Source organism: Echiichthys vipera (genome assembly GCF_963691815.1).
Source record: "Echiichthys vipera genome assembly, chromosome: 17".
NCBI classification, from domain to species: Eukaryota; Metazoa; Chordata; class Actinopteri; order Perciformes; family Trachinidae; genus Echiichthys; species Echiichthys vipera.
This window is the reverse complement of record NC_139842.1, coordinates 24,523,959-24,546,534: the sequence shown is the minus strand read 5'-3', so window position 1 is coordinate 24,546,534 and position 22,576 is coordinate 24,523,959. Positions and strand designations below refer to the sequence as shown.

The 22,576-nt window shown below is 45.0% G+C and overlaps 1 protein-coding gene across 2 annotated transcripts; it reads left to right on the top strand.

Annotated features, from left to right (window-relative positions):
• Nucleotides 1-657: 657 nt before the first annotated feature.
• Nucleotides 658-11,098, top strand: nfil3-2 (nuclear factor, interleukin 3 regulated, member 2). 2 transcript variants are annotated; one of them, XM_083931671.1, is made up of 2 exons: nucleotides 658-923; nucleotides 6,742-11,098. In XM_083931671.1, exon 2 carries the CDS (start codon nucleotides 7,212-7,214, stop codon nucleotides 9,066-9,068), a length of 1,857 nt encoding a protein of 618 aa, XP_083787797.1. In that variant the 5' UTR covers nucleotides 658-923; nucleotides 6,742-7,211; the 3' UTR covers nucleotides 9,069-11,098. The 2 variants fall into 2 exon arrangements, with proteins under 2 accessions (XP_083787797.1, XP_083787798.1); XM_083931672.1 differs by lacking the exon at nucleotides 658-923 and adding an exon at nucleotides 1,441-1,815.
• The last annotated feature ends 11,478 nt before the right edge of the window (nucleotides 11,099-22,576 follow it).

Below are 22,576 nucleotides of genomic sequence, written 5' to 3'. Positions count from 1 at the left end.
GGAAAAGTAATACTTTCATTCTGTACCCCTCAAAACGCCCCGTGGGTGCTACATTAATGCTGTAGTTTGCCAGTAGAGTGAGTTAAGCTGTCTGGCTGCTGGTAACTAACAGACATGAGAGTGGTATTAGTCTTTGTATTAGAACAAACAAATGTGAAATAACACACTGGAAAGTCTCATGGGCCTGTACAATCTGCACCGAGCAGGAGAATCTGCTTTTCCAAAAACACCAGTTGTGGGTAAAAAAAAAGCTTCTATTCAGATGACCCTGGGTGTGTGTGTGTGTGTGTGTGTGTGTGTGTGTGTGTGTGTGTGTGTGTGTGTGTGTGTGTGTGTGTGTGTGTGTGTGTGTGTGTGTGTGTGTGTGTGTATGTGTGTGTATGTGTGTGTGACTGCATGCTGCTTTTTTCTGAATGTCTAGTAACCTTATTATGGATATCATAGGCCTCCATCTGACTGAGTCTGGCTTTGAGCCTAGCCCCGCCCCTCCACGCCTGACTCCTCCCCCTCCGCTCCCCCAGCATCTCCTCTCCTGCAACAGGATTTGAAGGCAGAGGGAGGGGGCAGAGCCGAGAGAGAAACAAAAAACGTGACTAGGCACCCAAAGCGTCCTGTTATGCAACAACTGACCTACTAACATACATTTAGAGACTCTGAGAGAGAAGGAGAGAGAGAGAGAGGAAAATAGAGAGAGAGAGAGTGGGGAAAGAGAGAGAGGAATTGGAGCAAACATGACATGAGGAGCGCACTGAAAACAAGCAGCAGTGTTCACACTCACATATACCTGCACTAATCGGAGAGCTGCTGTTTGAAAGTGACGGTGTGTGTGTGTAAGGACAGAAGACCGGCAGCCGATGCGCACAGCGATTGTTGGACCTGTATCCTCTGGATTCTGATTTTTTCGTCTGTTTTAGACAAAAGCGGTAGGTTATTATTATTACTCATTAATCATCAGCGTTATTGCATTAATACATGATGTTGGATGTGATTGTCGCATTTGTACTCATCTCTCACCATGAGGGTTTGTTTTGGTGCTTGGGTGCATTTTCTCAATGTCAAGACCACGGGCGGCCCCCCCTCCTCTCTGAAGAATAGCGCATGTGGGGGTCTCTGTGTGTGCGTGTATGTGTGTGTGTGTGTGTGTGTTGGGGCGGAGAAGGGGGCTGGGGTAGCCAGAGGTTCTGGGATTCCGTCCGAAAAAGGTGCGGTGGGTTTGGTGGAAACACGCGGAGGCGAATGTGGATGTTGGAGCGGTGCCATAGGTGTAATGAGGCAGGGTCAACACATCCGCGCTGTTATGGTGCATATACAGTCCTTATGCAAGCACGGGCTGTAGTGCTGCATTCAGGGACCATTTAGTCAGTTGACTCCAGAGTCAGCTAAGTAATAGTAATTATTATTATTGTTGTGTTGTTGCTATTATTATTCCACAAAGAGACTATCTCACGTCAGTACTGTTCCGTGTCAGATATGCGCTGCGCCTTTATTCAGAGCCGGGTTCTTCCTCTGGGTCAGTAGATGAGTCCATGCACACAACTGGAAAGAGCTCGCGCAGCACTGAGGACACACTTCTCTCCGTCACGTGTAGCAGCTCTTTGTAAAGGTTAACGCGGCTGTGCAGCCCTCAGGGTTAACCCTTTATGAGTCTGGAGCAGTCTGAAGCGGCACAGCACCATCCACGCCACAGCGGCACGCGGGATCCTCTGTCCCGGATACTTGTTTGACTTCCTGGGCTTTTCTGTAGAACCCGAGCTCGGGCGCGGACTGACGGGAGCCAGAAATAGAAGCGATGAAGAAGTTGACGGACTGTGCCAGGTGAGGTGTGGATCAGAACATCTGGATCGAATGTGGGTCAGCTGTGTGTGTGTGTGTATAGCCGGGCAGCCCAGCTCCTCTCGGGGTGTGTATTTTGATAACAGGGCAGACGGAAATGTGTAGATTTCCGTCTGTTTGTGGAGACGCGTGTGTTTTGGGTGGATTTCATAGCACAGATGGACTGAAGCAGTCGCCTCGGATGACTGAGGATCCGATTAAATATGCATGAAGACGATTTGTCAGACAGAGCAACAAAGGAGGCATGCGGGGTAACAGATTTCTCACAATGTGTTGCTGCGCGCATGATAAGTGCTGCGGGGTTTTTTTGCGTATCCGCAGGTGAGATGATCCGATCATTGAGTCTTTTTATTGAACTTGAACACATTCAAACCTGCCCTGGTCCAGGAGGGATGCCAAGTGTCGCTGTGACTTTTCCGCATGAGGTGACGCAGACAAATGAGTAGTTTTAGGACACATTTTATATTTTGTTCGGGAAGAGAACACTCGTTTTCCTCACCGGCTTTGTGGTTTGTTCACCTCACTAGGCATGGTTACCCCCCTCCACCTTTAAGACATCATGTAATAACAGTTCACATTCACAGTGTGATCACAACAGTTTTGAACAAGTCATTTAGAAGTTGAATTCTTTCAGATTGTGACGTGAAAGTGTCCAGGACTGTGAGTGGAGTGCAGCTGGACCCATTGTAAGTAGTGCTCATGTAAACCGTGTAGGGAACACTACAGAGGTTATGCAGGTTGCATAATAGATTCATGAAATATATCAGATGGATCAAAGTAGGGAGCAGATTATGCAATCCGAGGAGACCCATAGTCTGTGGCTATGCAGCCGTGCGCTTTGCTGCGGAGCGGCCGCTGCCAATTGGTTGGCTCACACACTGGGTCTCTATGCCAGCTATGAATGTAGGTCACATTAGCCCTGTGGGAGGGGATGAGGCGCACAGCCGCCGCTGACTAGAAGGCAGAATCAAAACCCCACCAAAATAAATCCTCGCCCCGCCATAACAAAGAAACAACGCACGCATGCAGAAATGGAAGGTGCATGATAAAAGCTCCACGCGGCCTAAATAAATACCATTCCACCCATCAAAACTTTCAACTAACTCATATACTTTGAAATATTGTAACGCCTATCGCAGCACTGAGGCGAAGTGCTTAGACAACTGTTGTGTGCTTCTTTGGGTTCGATGAAACCCTGTCCCGGCTTTAATGGATACATCATGTGTGTGGGTGTGTGTGTGTGTGTGTGTGGGGGGGTTCCACGGCCAGAAGCATGGAGCGGTTTCCACCCTGTCGCACTTTGTGGCCTCTTGACTTCCAGAGGTTTCCTGGCACATGTAACATGATCAAATATGAGGGCCGCGCTTTGTTATTGTGCGGCGGTTTGGAGCAGGCGCAGAGGCGAAGTACAGCATTTAGTAGGCCAAGGGAGCACATGTGACTGGTGCAACACATGGACTGAGTCACTGAGCTTTTTTTCCCTTTTAGAGGGCGATAGCTGTGTATGTGGAACAAGGATCTAGGTTGGATAAGACTCCGCCTTGCTGGCATGCTGCCTGATTTCCTAACACCCCCCCCCCCCCCTTCTTTTTCTTGGAAAGATAAAGTCTGCCCCCAGACTTGGAATTTAAGCAGACCCCACCCATGACCCCCAGCCCTGCACCACGTGCCATACATTGCATTCCTTCCAGGGGGGCGCAACAGTTTCATCATTCCCCTTTTCTCCGAAGCATGTACACCCCCCCCCCCTCCCCTTTTTATTTTAGACCTGCTCCCATTTCCTGAAATGCTGGACCGAAACACGTGCAGGGGTTTGAACTCAGTCCACTGTTTCCAGAGCTCATTGCCACATTTAGACTCTTGCGGTGGAGGTCCTGTGGTTGTGTGAGCGAGTGCAACTTGGATTCTTTTCCTGTGCTATCATTCCACAAGTGCCACAGAGACAGAGCGATGACACGTGAAGAAAATATGATCAATCGGAAAGAGTAATGTAGGTCAGAGCAGGAGTGGGGCTGCAGTACACTTCCATCAGGGTTTTTTTGTTTTTATTTGGACACTTGAGCTGGAAAATGACATTTATGCACGCAAATAAAGCAAAGCTGCATTTGAACTCAGCAGCGTTTATGTATTCACCAGGTTTCCGTTGTTCTGGCTTTAAGCATCTTTGCGAAGCTGTTGGGGTTTTGATCACAAAGATGGTGAACAAAATGGATTACAGGCAGAGCTGTGAAGGGGAAACACACCTTGTAGGTCAAAATGATTCACGCTCATTCACATGGTGGAACGCAGAGGGGTGCAACAGAGGGAGAGACAGGCAAACACACAGGACAAGGCCAGAGCCACCACTGTGACTTAATCATACACCAGCGTTCATTCATGTGCCCGCCTCCTCCTGACTGTAGGAGAGATATTTAATATATACGCACGCGGTGACATCAATCCCCTTCATTTTGTTACAGAACAAACTCACCAGCTGCTTCGAGCTAAAGCCACTGGTTCAGAGGAAGGGAGAGAAAGTCTGATATGATTGGCTGCCCTTTCTGTTTCCCCTCTTGTGTTGCTATGGGTGACACATTCCTTCTATTGATGCAATACCAACATTGTCGCATTTGCCTCTGCCCCCCCCCCCCCCCCCACACACACACACACACCCAGCTACAGTATAATCTCTTCTCCATCCCTCTCTTTGTTTGAAGTCCCCTCATCGATTCCCTTTCTTTGTCTCCGCTCCACTTGCTCTCACCTCCGTCTAAATTTAGGCAATGCTCTAATTCTTCTCTTTGTTCTTTTCTGTCTTCCCATCCCTTTTTTTCTGTGTTTTTTTTGGGGGGGTGGGGGTATCTCCCTGGTCCCTCGCCGTTTCACCTCTCAGCAGCTCGGCTGACCTATATTCCAGTACAGTGGAGGCAGCTAGACTCGTGTTTACAGAGTGCAGTCGGTCGGCAGTTTCTGGGTCAGTGGGACGCGCTGGAAAAAAGTCTTATTCTTTCTCGCGCGTGCCTAACAAGCACATGTCCGAGGCTCACGAGGATCACCTTAAACCATTAAAGGGTAAAAATACACTTTCAAACAAATATGGTGTGAATTTAATGTAGACTCTTAGATTTGAAATAAAATAAAAAATAAACAAGGCCTGCCTTTGTCTGCTCTTTAGAGGTATAAAAAATCATTTTCCCAGAATCTGGACTCAAATCCATATTTATTGTGAGGATATGCCTGTAGTTACGTAACGGTGTCAGATCCTGGGAAGAGCAGAGTATAACCAGCATAAACACCGTGCCAGATTATGAGAGTACAGATTCAGACAGCGTAATAATGCGTATAGGCAGTTTAACCAAGGAGTGCAGATGTTGCATTGACATTTACGCAGCTGGGATCTACTCTTGACTCTATTATTATGGATACATTTAAATATACTGTAGAACACACATACATACGGGAGGGAATACTTGATACATTTGACCTTCAATACTTCACATTGCCAGTATGATCATGCGTAATCTCAGTGCACAGTAAGCCCTGTGTTTGTTCTTATGTCATGCAGAAGCACAGTAACGACACGTGTGACCTAATTTTCCTGGGTTAGCCTAACCTATGATCCTTAATGACAAGTGGGTCAGTGCAACGTTTCCTATTATGTCTGAAACATTGAGCTGCTGGTGGTGCTAGAGGAAAATCAGGGGATCAAAGTTTTTAGGAGCTTTTGTAGCAATTGTTTTATTGTAGATGTTGAGATATTCCAGTCTGGAGTTATATGTGAATTTGGCTTAAAAAAGAAGCATTTAAAAAGATTACAGTTCTGTTTACTTCATTGGTGTTATGCCCTCATAATTACAACATCATACTGGTTATGTGTGGACACATACCTGTTCCGCTCATTACAGAGGGTTCCCTGCTGTGGTCGAGCTCTGAGGAACCCAACTCCATAGTTATGAGACTTCCGACCACCCTCAAGTTTTACCCAAATGTTGACAGGGTGTGTTATTCCTGCTTGTGTCACGCCGTCCGCCTCCTTTCTTTCCAGGAGCCCTTGACCTATATTTATCAATGCTCCACCTCCCAGCAGCCCCCACACCTCCCAATCTCCCCAGTCTCAGGCTCTTTATCCTTGACCTGCCCTGGCTGCTGCCTTTGTCTGCTTTTTCTGTTCACACCGCATCATTGATTTGGCATTGAGTTGTTTGAGCGAAGAATGCTGCCACATTCCTCTGCGTATGAACGCATGGGGGGTAGCGGCATTTCAACAGTGTTTGTGGATGGGTTATTTTGTCAGTGGCTCTAGGGAACCTCACCAGCCCTGCATCTGACTATGTCTGGCGCAGATATTCATAAGGCAGACAAAAAGAGTGAATCCTTCAACAGTCGCTTTGTGCTCTCAGCATGTGTCCAACTCATGCAGTTTCTGTGGTGTTACATTATTCATTTCATGTGTGCACTTGCCTCAGTTGCCAGGTCATGCCATTTCAAGCTTAGATATATCTACATGTTTGAAACATTACACTGAAGCCTTTATAACGATTGGGTGACAAGATGAAACAGGATCAGTCTTGCAATGAACTCACTGCCCTCATTACATCACAAAAGTCAACATCAACATGCCACGCTAAGGGTCAGGGGTCAGAGGCTGCAGACAGAGAAGATCAATAGTGGGGCTAAAAGGTCAGACGGTGAGGTCTAGCCACCATTCATTAGTTGCCAGGGGGGATACTCTCAGTTAAAGCTAGTCATGTCAAAACAACAAAGGAAAGCAGTTTGGATGTAGAAATGTGTCTTTGATCACTATGCATGCTTAAAAGAACAAAATTGGGAGAAAAGACAAAAATATTTTTTAAGTCTGCTATGAGAATGCATGATGGAGCACCAACTGTCCACATGGATTAACTCTTTTTCCTGTTTTTATCTCTGCAGCCTTTCATCTTGCAGTCAACCGAAGACAGACGGACAGACGGAGCGAGAACGAATCTCCCCAAGAGACTGATACGCTGAGGTAGACGGGCCGACCTACATCCTGCTGTTTTTTTGGAAATCTAGGACACTTCTCTGCCAGCTTAGCTTTAACAAGCAACAGTGAAAAAGGACATTTGTGCTTTTTTTAAAGACTGATCTGATCCACTTAGGCTCTATGGTACTTTGAAGAGTCTGGACACTGAACCAAAAGCCCCTTCAAGTGGATAAATGAGGGTTGCTAAAGCTGAGCTCCAGCTGTTCTTTCTCTTTTTGGCTAATGTGGACACTTGAGTCCCCTCCTATCATAACAACACTAAACCTGCAATAAACAGATCAAGAACTGCAAAAGTTGTTTTTGTCCCCTTCCCCTTGACCTTCGAACCTGGTTCTTTCCCTAAGAAACAATTCAAACGGACTGCCATTAGATAAAAATGGAGAATCTGACTTCAGCTCTCAAAACATTAAACAAAAACTCAGGCAATAACCTCAACTGCGTTGAGACCTTCAGCAGTTATGAAGAGTCGCTACCTTCTGCTGAAGGGAGTCCAACTCGCATGGGGCGCCTTGCCAAGCCCAAACCCAATATGAGCTGCAGGCGAAAGCGCGAGTTCATCTCGGATGAGAAAAAGGATGCCTGCTATTGGGAGAAACGCCGCAAAAACAATGAGGCCGCCAAGCGTTCCCGGGAGAAGAGACGGCTTAATGATATGGTTTTGGAGAACCGTGTCATTGCACTGAATGATGAGAATGTGAGGCTTAAGACGGAGCTGCTCCAGCTGAAGCTTCGCTTTGGCATTATAAACACTGCCTCCTACATTGAAAAGAGCCAGCAGATTGTTGGAAGCAACAACACAGGAAATGGAGGCTCCTCCTCTTCTTCTACCCAGTACTACTCCAGTGGTTACTCAAGCGGTTCTCAGGTGATGATGAACTCTGATTCCTCAGAAACTGAGCAGTCTGGGCGCAGTGAGGGCCACAGGCAACTGGTGAAATACTCCCCCCGTGGCTCCCTCTCTGACATGTCAGACAGCTCCTCTAGAGACAGCCCTGAGCCAATGCCTTTTGAGATCAAACAGGAGGGTGATAGGCTAGAGATGGACATTGCCAATGGCACCACCACCCAGATCATGTTCAATATTCACCGTGGTCTGGCCTCTGTGCCCACTCATCACCAGATCCAGCAGCATACTCAGGAGCTAGAGGCTGCATATCACAGCCAACAGCAACACCACAATCACCACCACCAACAACAACAACAACCACCCCATCAGGAGCCTGTTACCGCTATCAACACTGTCAGCCAGGCTGCCCCTCATCCACCTGCTGCCCAGAGAAGCGTCATTCTGTATGGCTCCAGCAGTGCCTCCTATCCCGTGGACACCCTGACGAGGCACCAGGACAACGATCTTCAGGCAGCCCAGAAACAGAGCAGCGGCAGCAGCCAGACGTGTGTCAGCCGGTCTATTACAGAGAGCTCGACAGAGACACTGGCAGAGGTGACAAAGCAGCTGGAGAGGAAGACATTAGACTCCCCTCCATATGAGCTCTCAGACAGCCGTGATGAGGCTGGAGAGAGACAGGTGTACAGAGTTTGCCAACTTCCCCAGCAACACCTGCAACAGGAGCAGCTCCAGCAGGAGAGAGATTCATCTGCAGAACTCCTTCACAAACAAGTTGAGGGGGTCAACCACTCCCTTCTTTACGACCATCTCCAGCAGCCCCATCATTCATACCTCAGTGCCCAAGACGAGGAGCCACCTGTGCTTACCTACGAGGGCGGGCACAGGAGCGACACTTACTACCGTGGCCAATCAAGGTCCTCTAGCAAGGACACATCATCTAGTGATGGAGATCCCCGCAGCTCTGACAAAGAGGCCTCCACAGATGATGAGGAGTCCCCCTCGTCATATTGCTCTAATATGGGCAGCTACCACAACCAACATCTTGCCAGCCTCCACCATCCTGCCTCGCCTCTGCCCTCCCCCCAGGGCTGCTCTCAGGCCCAGGGCCGGGATCCTCAGGGGGAGGTAAAGGGCACAGCGTTGCCACACAAACTCAGACTCAAACACCGGGCTATGAGCAGCGGCGGCAACTGCTCCGGCCAGGAATCCCCAACAACCCCTCCCTCTGCCACGCCGCCTCCCCTGCCCCAGCATCCCTACTTGTCTCTCATGCCACAGCAGAACATTATGCGAGACAGCCCAGCTGAAGGCTGTAAAGAGGGAGGGGGCAGGAAGGAGAGTGGGAAAAAAGAGACAGGTGGACGACGAAACAAGAGGCGAGATTAGGTGACCTTCACTTTTAGAACTTGTCACAGCAAAAGACAATGTCCTCTAAGAACTACCCTGCCATCATGCCTTTGCCCTATAATCAAAACCCCTCCTCAAGCCCTTGGGACTGGAAACTGGGCTTTTCTATTCCCCTATCCCCAATGTCACCAAAAAGGCTGGACATCTTGTAGGGCTGTATCATATTTGTATATACTGTACAGATTTGTCATTTCTTACATCCTCTCCATACTTACAGAAGCACTTTTGTTTATGTGATGAGAGGAGGAATGGAACTACCTGCTTTTCTACCGTTGTCATCCAACAATAGACAGCTGAGTACATTGACATTTAGATCACTTACTAACAAGAATGTAGGAAAAAGAAAAGTTTTGAGCTTTATCAGTACTATAAATTTGGTACATATCTGACTGTAGACAAACATACACATGTATGGCTATCTGCCTTAAATCAAATCTAATGCAAACGTACACTGGGGACATTCCCTCGACCAAAGAAGCACCAACACAACAAATATCAAGTTCCATACCTCTTCCCAGACCCTACCTCTACCAACCCATGCTCTCCCAAACCATCTCCATTATTTCACAAATGATCGCCATCCCCTTTATTTTTTAAGCACTTGGTTTGTATATTACTGTGATATATGAATATATGTAACTATTATAAATATATATTTTACAAAGAAATTTGAATACAAATTCAACAAAAATGCGACAAATCTGCAACGGTAAAAGAGGGTTTTGAAAGTGACCATCATATTATCACAATTACTGTACAGCCATGTTGTCCACTGTTGCTACAGGACCCATTCAAATTAAAACGCCTCTTTTGATTGTTAAGCTTTAGCATTATGCCATCATAATGCCCTGTTTACACAGAAATGGCCGTCCAGTTTGGAGCGCCAACAGCACTGAATGGAGAACATGTTGTTTCGTGAGGCCAGGGCCTCGTTAAAATGTTTGGATTTCTTAACCTTTAACCAGCCTTTAAATATTCGGTGGAATTCACCAGCTGCAGGCTATAAGCCTTTAGTTCATTTGAGCTTTATCAACCATATCTTCGTGTTGTTATCATTCACTGGCCCAATGTATTTATTTCCCTCTTCTCCACATGCTCATCACTGTAGAAAAGCCCACGGGAACATAGACGGAGAATGTGTACAGACATTTTTTTAGACATTTTACTACAGCCTTGAGTTTAAACTGTAATGGAGGTATGGGATGCTTGGGGTCACATTCATGAAAACACACTATGGTGAGTTCTGAACACGTTCTTGTGTAAAGAAGAGCTACTGTACATTCATTGAAATGTACTGAGCTTTTTTAGTGTGACCAAGCATGACCCCTGAGGTTCATATTGGCTCTGGAAAATGTACTTATTATTAAATAAAAGCTAATGCAAAACCAAAATTCTCAAATCACCAAATTGGTACCAGTTCAGAAACAATACATTAATAGAGAAAATGACCTCCCTTGTCTCCCTTTTGCCTCCATTACTCATTTCAGGGTTTATTCATCGCTTTCTCATGGTAGTTCTGCTACTGGGCAGTGATTAATTGCCTGCACTGGATCCTAGTTTAGCAAAGTCTATGTACCATGTTTGGCTTTTTGGTGCTTGTGTATAAATGTAAAGTTCCCCCCACCCTCAAACAACACTGTAATGTTTATTTCATTGGTTTTATATCCTCTTTTTTTCGTCAAAGTGTTGTTCTGTTTTCTCTATACTGTGTCTTTTCTCCTATTGACTGTGATGACATGTATTTGCCTCATTCCTCCTCCCCCTCCCACTTTTTCAGTGTGTATTAATCAGTAATGTTTGTGGTTTTGCTGACGGTTTTATGAAAAAGACAAGAGGACAAAAAAAACAAGCAGGCAAAGATAGTGCTGTGTTTAGAGATGGGTGGCGGTTTGTCTGGTTGGTCATTACCATCGCTTCCTTTTGACATGAATATGTATGTAAAGACACTAATGTTCATTGTGGAAGATGGGAGCATTTCAAGATCGAAAAATAAAATAAAAAGAATGTTGACCCTATCAACATATCATGAAAATGGCCTGTTTTTCTCCATTCTTTCACCAGTGTCTGGATGGTTTAGCATGATTATACTTTTGGATCTCACACACACACTTATCAACTGACTTTTACGGCCTGCAAAGCAAGTCTAGCCATTTTGATCTGACTGTCACCAACGTGCTGAGGATCTGCCAAGGCAGAGAGATGGTAGTATCGTCTGTAAGGCACATTCTATCCACTGCTGCTCTATGCTCTGCACCGACACATCAGGATTTTTTTCTTCAGTCAAATTACACTATTTGCTAGTCAACCCTACAGACACGCCGATCCACCAATCATAGCAAACTACAGTCAGTGACGAGGATTTCTCATCCGCTATCCTGTTTGATTCAAAGATGAGCAGAAAGAAAATGAGACTGAAACTACCGTGTCCTAACAGCACATGAGCGTCAGACGACACATCGACACTCCCTATCCACACTTGTTCACAGAATTTGTGGAAAAAGCTGTGAGATATCCACCGTGGTGCATAGGTAAATGTACGGTGCACTAGCGGACTCCTAATGTGTTTAAGAAGGAGGCAGTGCCATCACTTCACAGAGGAGCCTTCTGCCCAAAGCGCCACACACACAGTCACAAAAGGTGCACACATCAGATGGTAACACATGGTCCTTTTTAACCACCTAAAGCAAGGGTGTCAAACTGATCCAGTAAAGGGCCGTGTGGCTGCAGGTTTTCATTACAACCAATCAAAAACACACCTGGTCCAACAAATCAACTGTGTGAAAACAGTTCAGGTGATTGAGTAAGGAGTCAGGTGTGTTCTTGCTTGGTTGGAATGAAAACCTGCAGCCACAGGGCCCTTTACTGGATCAGTTTGACACCCATGACCTAAAGAGACGGCATCCTAAACAGTTGGCTGAGAGTAAAACGCAGATGAGACCAGCCACACCTCAGCCAGCAGAGGCAACAGGCAGCTTTAGGGAGCTTTAAGTTAAATGCCCATTGTACCTGGCACACTGATTCAAATCAGAAAAGGGTTCAGGAAAGGGTATTTGGCCTCAGTGCTCTGTTATATATTTTCTCTTTTAGGGCTATAGCCTAGTTTTTACATAGGTAAGTACTTTGGTTGCACTGTTCAGCAACTTGCAAAATACTTTAAAAAGTCAAAAAAATTGTGATATGATATTTTTGCCATATCGCCCACCCCTACATCATCCTAACACCTGTTATGATGTTCTATAAACCTTATGCCGGAACCACCAGTTAGGTTATAAAGTAATAAATGACTCACTCACTGACACAAGAGAATGAATCACCAAACAGAATTAATTAAGGCAATGCAGAATAATAACCAATACTTGGTTTGAATCTTTCTTTTAGATTCTTTGAGGAGAGTTAGAAGCTTTCTTGCTACTATATGCCATATTATATAAACACGTGCCTGTTTCCTGTGAGGGTGTCTTTTTTGTGCTTCCGGCATTTTTACTTTCCTCAAAAGTGTAAGATTAGACAGAGGCAAAACTTCGGAGGCTAAGCCTGTTTCTATTGTGTAGAGATAACCTTGTGTAAAGCCCCCCATGGGCAACTCACCCTTTTTGGCATTGGATCTGACTGTCACCAACGTGCTGAGGATCTGCCAAGGCAGAGAGATGGTAGTATCGTCTGTAAGGCACATTCTATCCACTGCTGCTCTATGCTCTGCACCGACACATCAGGATTTTTTTCTTCAGTCAAATTACACTATTTGCTAGTCAACCCTACAGACACGCCGATCCACCAATCATAGCAAACTACAGTCAGTGACGAGGATTTCTCATCCGCTATCCTGTTTGATTCAAAGATGAGCAGAAAGAAAATGAGACTGAAACTACCGTGTCCTAACAGCACATGAGCGTCAGACGACACATCGACACTCCCTATCCACACTTGTTCACAGAATTTGTGGAAAAAGCTGTGAGATATCCACCGTGGTGCATAGGTAAATGTACGGTGCACTAGCGGACTCCTAATGTGTTTAAGAAGGAGGCAGTGCCATCACTTCACAGAGGAGCCTTCTGCCCAAAGCGCCACACACACAGTCACAAAAGGTGCACACATCAGATGGTAACACATGGTCCTTTTTAACCACCTAAAGCAAGGGTGTCAAACTGATCCAGTAAAGGGCCGTGTGGCTGCAGGTTTTCATTACAACCAATCAAAAACACACCTGGTCCAACAAATCAACTGTGTGAAAACAGTTCAGGTGATTGAGTAAGGAGTCAGGTGTGTTCTTGCTTGGTTGGAATGAAAACCTGCAGCCACAGGGCCCTTTACTGGATCAGTTTGACACCCATGACCTAAAGAGACGGCATCCTAAACAGTTGGCTGAGAGTAAAACGCAGATGAGACCAGCCACACCTCAGCCAGCAGAGGCAACAGGCAGCTTTAGGGAGCTTTAAGTTAAATGCCCATTGTACCTGGCACACTGATTCAAATCAGAAAAGGGTTCAGGAAAGGGTATTTGGCCTCAGTGCTCTGTTATATATTTTCTCTTTTAGGGCTATAGCCTAGTTTTTACATAGGTAAGTACTTTGGTTGCACTGTTCAGCAACTTGCAAAATACTTTAAAAAGTCAAAAAAATTGTGATATGATATTTTTGCCATATCGCCCACCCCTACATCATCCTAACACCTGTTATGATGTTCTATAAACCTTATGCCGGAACCACCAGTTAGGTTATAAAGTAATAAATGACTCACTCACTGACACAAGAGAATGAATCACCAAACAGAATTAATTAAGGCAATGCAGAATAATAACCAATACTTGGTTTGAATCTTTCTTTTAGATTCTTTGAGGAGAGTTAGAAGCTTTCTTGCTACTATATGCCATATTATATAAACACGTGCCTGTTTCCTGTGAGGGTGTCTTTTTTGTGCTTCCGGCATTTTTACTTTCCTCAAAAGTGTAAGATTAGACAGAGGCAAAACTTCGGAGGCTAAGCCTGTTTCTATTGTGTAGAGATAACCTTGTGTAAAGCCCCCCATGGGCAACTCACCCTTTTTGGCATTGGAGGCTAATCTGCAATAAGAGGAGCTTCGCAGTGACACACTTTACCCGGTGGGGCCAGCAAACTCCCGGCAAACTTGTCTGATGTAACACTGGCCTACTTCTACTAATAGACATGAGCTAAATGCATGGAAATACCATCAACTGGTGCACTCAAGTGAATCAAACCGTAGCTGTTTTTCTGAATATGGCCTCTTTGATGTCTCATTACTTTTGACACAATACACTTGACCTTGAGTGGACAATAAAAAGCTGAAACTGAATAAAAGCTGAAATCAGTTCTAAATGACACTGACCTATGAGGCCAAATCATCTCTTTTGTTGTAAGAACTTGAACAGGTGTGCCATCCCCTGAAATCCAGAATATTTATAGCAGAAGAGCAGCACAAGCTGGCCCATGCTTCAAACCGAACAGCCTATATGTGAACTGAGAGAGTCAGCACTGTGTGATGTGCGGGACAAAGCCGGGGCAGAGCCCATCTGAGCCTCTGGCTGCTGCTGCCGGCTCAACTGTCCTGCCAACCTCCTGGCCAAGTCCCACTGCATTCTTTGTATTGACACAGAAAAACTGCTGTGTTGTCCAGACCCACAGACTATATGGCACCCTATTTTGGAAGTGCACAGCTTGTATAGTTAGATACTTCAGGTATTCAATAATCCACTTCTTAATTTCCTTCTTAATACGCATTCACATAATTCCTTTGAATGCAAAATGTAAAAATTAATTACAGCTCATGCATAACACAATGGGAAATTGCAATGTTTTTTTAAATAATGAAATGTAGTTGTATTACTGTATTACTCTTTGTCTCCCACACACGGGGGGGGGGGGGTACAGGAGGGGAGGGAAGTTAACGCAGTGCACTAACTTGATCTAAGCCTGCAAACAAAGCACCTCTTTGAGGCTGACGCATCAATGCCCTTCACAATGCTCTCAGTCACACACATGAGCCAATACACACACACACACACACACACACACACACACACACACACACACACACACACACACACACACACACACACACACACACACACATACACACACACACACACACACACACACACACACACACAGTCCATTACACACACGTGGATAAAACAGCACAAAGACTGCCACCAGTAGGATTTTGGCTTATAGGGAGTTGTTCAGTAAACATGAAATTCTTTAGAATAGCCACCCTTCATGGGACCCGTGGGACCATATCAAGGTGACACTCCCTGCAAGGAACAGCAAAGCTCCAGCAACATTCTGCTGCGTCTCCTATTTTCCTGATTTGACATGAACGGTTGCTGCACCGGAGCTTGCATAAACAGGTCAGGAGGAAAGTAGGTCAGTGTGCGCGTGAAGGGAGGAGAGAGGAAAAGGAGAAGTGCAGAGAGGGAGTGCGCTGAAGGATGGATCGATGAAGGTTACGGCTCCGTCCGTGTCACTCCTGTTTGTCTCTGGCAGCAGAGATGCTCTTGGCAAATAGAGCAGAAACCGGGCTCTCGTGTTACCTGGTTCCCCTTCACAGCCGGGGGAAAAGGGTTAGTGGAGCAGTAAAGGAGGGAGGGGAAGGTGATGGAGTGAGAGAAGGATGAGAGAGCAGAGGGAACAGGAGGGGGACCCCAGGACTGCAGAGAAGTGGTGTGTTTCCAAGATGACACACTAGAAGCTTCTAACGACATTTCTGGGGCAGGTTCCAGGGTGGTCAGACTCAGGTAATACAATTTAAGTCCCCTGCCTGCATACTGGAAAGCCCAGCCGTAACCACAAAACATACGCTCACGTACGTTTGGACACCTATTTGAGCTACATCATCTGAAGTCCTTTGCACAACTGAAACCCTCATACGGCATTTCTTCAAATCACTTTTTAAAATGTTTGCAAGTCAGGGACAATATCAGGGTGCAGCAGGGAGGGAAACTTCTGGAAGATTTTCAAATGGACATTATGTACAAGAAAAACATCATCCTAAAGGTTTTCTGTCCTTTGCCTATAAGAGGTTCATGTACCCTGTAGAAAATAAAGCTCTCAGTAAAAGGGTTAAATGGGAAAAGGACAGTGGTGAGGATTTCAAGGACGTTGATTGGAACGTGATTTGTGGTAGCTCTCAATCATTCTCCTATAACAGTCGACACAAATGATTACAGTTCAACCTTATACACAGAGTTTAATATGCTCCTGAACGCCTCCATAAGATAAGTAGTAGTTGCCCAGATCACTGCCCTAGGTGTAAAGCTGAAACAGGAGCTCTTATACATATGTTTTGGACATGTAAGTGCCTGGAGTGTTATGTGATGTGTATCTGTTCTGGACATCATTAGAAAAGCAGTGGGGAAGGAGATCCCACCCAGACTGATACGGCTGGGGTACTGCTCAGTTTTGCCAATCGAGCTCAGGGGCTGTACTCGCTCTGCCGAGCCCTCACAGCGACCAACAAATGCAGAGCCATTCACTGGAAAAGTGAGGAGCCCCGAGGGTTATCCCTGTGGCTCCCTGAGCTGTCATCATACTTACCTTTAGAAAAGATTCTGTGTAACCGAAAGAAGACGCCATCTCTTTTTGACAAATGCTGGGGAGACCTCATAACCTTTTTACAGGACAGACCTTTTAACGTGGATAACACTTGATGTAACATCGCAGAGAGCGTCTGAGACCAGGTGCACTGTGGCCTCATTCAGGTTAATGCCATAGCACGTTATAGCATGTCTATTTCCTGGTCTACTATTATATTGAGCTAACTCCAATTACTAATTTATTTTCTTTCTTCATTCACCTACTATTTCTTGACTTATTTATTTATTTTTCTTCTCTTTAATTGAATGCAATACTTAACACTACCACTACTATTATTATTATGTTGTAGTTTACTGTCTTGAAGGAGGGCGGGGGTGGGGGGTAATGCGGTTTGCATTGTAATTTGTGTATTGTTTCTTGTTTCTGTGTGAAAAAGAAAAATTGAAAACTCAATAAATACAGAAACCAGAACACAAAAACAACTCAATTTGTCTGTCATTACGTTCTGTATCAGGTGTGCAGTGACCTGCACTATATGCAAATAAGGAGCAAAGTCAGGCTGCAGACCTGTTATTCAAAATGTTTCCATCACTGCCCCTGTCTTACACGCACCCGTAAACACTGTTCTGTAGCTTCTGAGCAAACACACCTGTGCATACAAACATACAGAATACATATGTGCAGCGTGTGAAGTGATGATGCACAGTTCCAACAAACTGCTGTTGAGATGTTGACCCGTTTGTCATTCACCACCCTGAAGGTACAATCACTTCACATTGTGACTGGAGGTTTTTATTACAAAATCTCCTAAAACTGCAGAATGGTGAATTAATCAAGCATTACAGACACAGACAAAAAGAAACAAACAACCATTAAAAAAACAACCGTGCATTCCCAGTATCTTAATCCAGTCAAAATAACAAACAACATGAAAAAGAAAAAAACAAAAAGATGTTCTGTTTACATAACCGGCTCGTAGCTTGAGGCTTATTACACATCTCATAACGAGTAATGAAGAGGTTACAGGCAGAGGGAGTGCTGTCTGATCCGAGGCAGCAACAACAAAGAGCTAAACATGTGAGGAAAGAGCGATGAGAGGCAGTGTTAGAGAATACAGTATAATGAAGGGAGGGAGGAGAGAAAGACAGATTTATGTGTTGATATAGAGGTACTATGGCAAAAATCCAGTGTGCAGTCTCAGTTTGAGATCAACTCTTAGGGTGAGAATGACAGCATCTTTAGTTTTAGCAAAGAGTGAAACAGGTGGATGCATCATTAAACACACACACAGGGGTTGTTCAGCTACAGTCAAACTGGTCTGAAGCGGCTGGCCCAGTTAATAGAGCTGGGTCAGCTGGGAGTGGTCTTACCCCCGATTTAGTTTTGGGCCCGCTGTAGCCCCCACCGCCCTCACACACACACACACACACACACATACACACACATACACATACACACACACACACACACACACACACACACAAACACACATTCAAACACACACGCAACTTACCTCACCTCTTTTGTGCATTTATTCTCGAGGAACAAGTTAGTGGCTTATAAAAACACAGGCTCAAAACTCTAAGGAATTCCAAAGGTGTGTGTGTGTTTGTGTGTAACGCCACGTGATAAGAAATGGTAGCAGCCTAAGAAAAGGATAGAGCAAAACCTGACCTCATCTCAAGTTAATCCTCCACCTCAGATCTTCTCTGACCTGTTTTTATTATCTACCAGTATCTCCAGTCCTGATATCTGGTGGGACAAAACATACAAATGGTGCCTTAATTACCTCCACCAGCTCCTCCTGCAGTGCAGCGGGATCCCTACTACTCTCCCTTCCCCTTACCAAAGCAGAATGCAAATGCAGCAGTGCACTTGCCGCTGACTGGCACACAGCAGCTGACCTGGGCTATGGCAGTTACGGCAGCGCCAGGTTCTGCCAGCTTTTGATAGAGTGCACTTGAAAATTGTCCAGGGGGGGAGACAGAGAGAGGCAGATAGAGAACGCAAAGACAGGTGGATGAGCATGAAACTGAAATAACCAGATGGAAACAGTCCAAAGGGGAGCCGCCGCGGACAGAGGATGAATGATGATGGAGGCCCAGAGGGCAAAGAGAGGGAGTGGGAAAACATTGTAGGGAGTAAAAACAAAGAGCTGGCTGTGTCATTCGCCCCATGTGCTTCCTTCCTGTTGGGCCACAAGGCCATCAGCTCACTAAAAAATCAGCATACCACCCCAGTGCAGCCCCACCCAAACAGCAGCCCCACCTGCACCTCCCTGCCAAACAGTAGGTTAACTCACAGAAGGGATGGGGTTGGGGCAAGAGGTGGGGTTGACACAAATACCACACATTCTGTTTGTGCATTCAGCTCTGGCAAACCCCCACTGCAGCTCCACCCGAGTCCTCCAGAGCCACCCACACACTCATTGCAACACCAGATGCCACCGCCCAGCGAGTCACTTTCTCAGGTGATGTCTGAACGTGTACAGCAGTGTGAGCAGAGCGATACAGACAAACTATCTGCGAGTCAGATGACGTATCAGATGCTTTGAAAGGGGTCTGTTGTGCAATATTAATGCTTAACAATATCAAACATTAATGATCCAATGACATCTATGCAGCATCCACCACAAACTGTCACTTCAAAGGCCAAGACAATAAATCAAAACATGAAAAACACGTCCGTTGCCAGTAGTGGCGCAACATTGTTATATTGAGATTACATAACAGCACTGACGCTGCCAATATCAAATACTCTGGCATCCAGTAAGAATAAAGTATAAAAGAATGTTGTTTTCCATTAGCGCACCATCTTGTATTTATTACGCAGTACCTCGAGTCATTGATTGTGTGTGAACATGCAAGGTTCTAATTCCAGCTAAGTCTGAGAGGACGTTTGGGGTGTTTGTTATCTTTAAAATGTCATGGTTTAACGGTTGGCCTTGAGGAACACAGAGGGATTAACTGAAAGGCAGGGATGTTAACAAAGCCCTGCTGAAGTTAAGAGTTAGACCAAATAAAACCACCACATAATTTCATACAAACCTTTATTACTTTTATAGGCATGCCGCCTCATGTCCCCTATTATGTGACACTGTAGCATCCAAACTTGGTATTGTTAACGTTCTCGGACTCCTGGCGATCCGAACAACGCGCGGCTTGTCACGTTGTGCAATATTGTCTTATATTATGCAATCCGATGATTCAATCATAACAAGTGAGCTAACATACGCAGCAGGCTACATGCAAGATAACTCTTTAGTTACAACCTTTACATTAAGTGTTTGTTTTGAAGAAATACAAGAATGTGGTGGTTTGACTGTTGAATCACGCTACATTAGATACTGTTTACAGTCAATATGAAGCCACATGTATACACAGCAACTTATTGTCCCTGGGGTAAGGGGTGTACGGTATAAACAGAATAAACGGTATAGACAGTAGGAATTTGTGCTACGGTATGGATTTTGACTCTACCGTGTCCGAGCAGCTCTGACATAACAACACAATGCGTGCAGGCAAAAAAAAAACGGATCCGGCCTGCAAAGGAATATTTACTGGCCCTTTGAGTAGAAACTTATGTGAAAAGTCAAATGTCAAATATGTCAAATATGTCAAATACTGGCGCGCTGGGAGACTTGCTCCATGCTTTTTCTGTAGGTGTGTGGCCACATGCTCTTCGTCTTCCTGGTATATGGACTTTGCGTGCTCCTGCACCGCTCCTCTCCGCACCTGATTCTTGATTCTGGTTAAATCCATGGTTAAATCACCACCACAGTGTCTCTTTCTACTTTGAAAAAAATTAAAGGTTGACACAGAAAAAACAGCAATTATACAATGAATGGACAGATAGGTATTTGTTTATATCTGTCACTGTGAAGTCTGTGTTAGTAGTAACTTAAGTTATCAGATAATTGTAGTGGAGTAAAAAGTAGAATGCTTCCCACTGAATTGTAGTGGAGTAGAAGTCGAAAATAGCATGAAAAGAAAGTACTTAAACAAAAACAAGAACCTATAAATTGTACAGTAATTCAGAAGCATTTCTATATAAATTTTAAGCTAACTTAATAAACCATCATATAATACCTTTACAATCTATGCTTCAAATTATATTGTGATATAAATTTTAGGCCATACCATACAGCCCTAGGTTAGGGCCTTTCACTGAAATCGTATGGTGATTGATCTATTATTGATTTACCGTATGTGACCCTAATATTTTCTGGTTGCGCTCCTAAAATTTTCAGTTGTGGGCCACAGTGCTCCTAGTGAAAAAAGTGAGTCTGGAGCCCTGTAATACTGTACAATTGATTACAATCATATTTAGAATAACATCAGCCAACGCCACAAAGTAACCTACGGAAGATTCAGGCTGCTCAGCCAAGACACAGCCAGCTTACTGTAGGTTTCAGTGAGCTAACCAGGCCCCAACCACAGCGACTTCCTGGTTGAAAAACATGCAGTTCTCCGAGTGTCCATAATAGAGCAGTTTCTCATTGACCCCCATGTTCAAGAGGCCATTTTCACAGCATCATTAAACCTGTTTAAGACCTGGTAGAAGAAAACATTCTAGTCTGTATGTTTAGCTCATATCTCCATGACAACACTGAGGGGGGGGGATTTTTTTTTTGTACCAGGCTAGTTTTTATTTTATCAGAGGTTAAAGTGTATGAATAATTAGGGGCGTGGCCTCTTGAGTGACAGCTAGCCGCTGGCCCTCACTTCTCCTCAGAGGTAAACGTCAGCCAGATGGACGTATCTCCCTCCCCCCAACGTCACATACATTGAGGGGAGGGATGCATGCTCCAAGATGGAGACGCCCAAAGGCAAAGACGATTGGATCAAGTTGAGAGAACGAACCCTACGTCTATTTTTTTATACAGTCTATGGTTTTACCCTTAGCAAGAACGCTAAGGTTAGCCAGCTAACTGTAACTAAGCTAATAAAAGGTAGCTGATAAAGTCATTTGCAAACATTGAGCCCGCCAGATCAGCCCTGGGAGTCTGCATGAATTTGCTGATGTTATCCTCTTAAGGCAGTATTTTGCTACGTCAGCTGGCTAGCAATTCGGCCGCAGTATCACATTAGCAAGCGAGCTAACATTAGTCACCTAAAACCACAATATATTTCACATGTCAGTATTTCCTCTAGGGTTTTCATCAGCACCAGGGAAAAGGGAGTACACACATGCTGTGCCTCTGCTACAGACACACTTCAAACAATTATTGCAAAAATTCAGTGAAAGAAAACAACATCGTTATTAAAATTAGGCCTGAGTTGAGTGTGTTGCTGCTGGGGGAGAGTGTGCATATAAAACCCTAAACGAAACTGCTAATCTCATCTAAATATTGACTTGATGGCTATCAAAGGTTAATTATACACACCATATGAACCTTTTACTGGTAATGTTTGATGAGTATTACAATAACACGGAACACATGGCGCTACGAGCAGATAAGAATGTTATTGAGATAAAATGGGCCAGTGCCAAAGCTTTTCCTCGAACACATGACACATTTGAAAAACATCACACTTTTGTCTCGTTAGTTCTTTTGTCCGCTATGAAAGCATTGCTGTTTCTTCGATTTGGCAGCAAACACCGACTTCACAGAGGGCACATCTCAAGCCAACACTGTTGTGGTGAAGGTTGGAAAGCACTGGGGAAGGTATTACACAATACTAGGCAACCTGCTGCCTGTAGATATACTTGAGTAGCATACGGCTGCCTGTGTTACTGTGAGATCCGGGCGGGGGGAGTGTGGAATGTTTGTTTGGATTTTAGAAGGCTCAGTCAGGGGGCCCAGGATGGTACAATGTGTGTGTGTGTATGTGCACCGAAGTGGGTAAATGTCTAAGTGTGTGTGTGTGTGTGTGTGTGAGAGAGAGAGAGAGAGAGAGAGAGAGAGAGAGAGAGAGAGAGAGAGAGAAGGGAGGG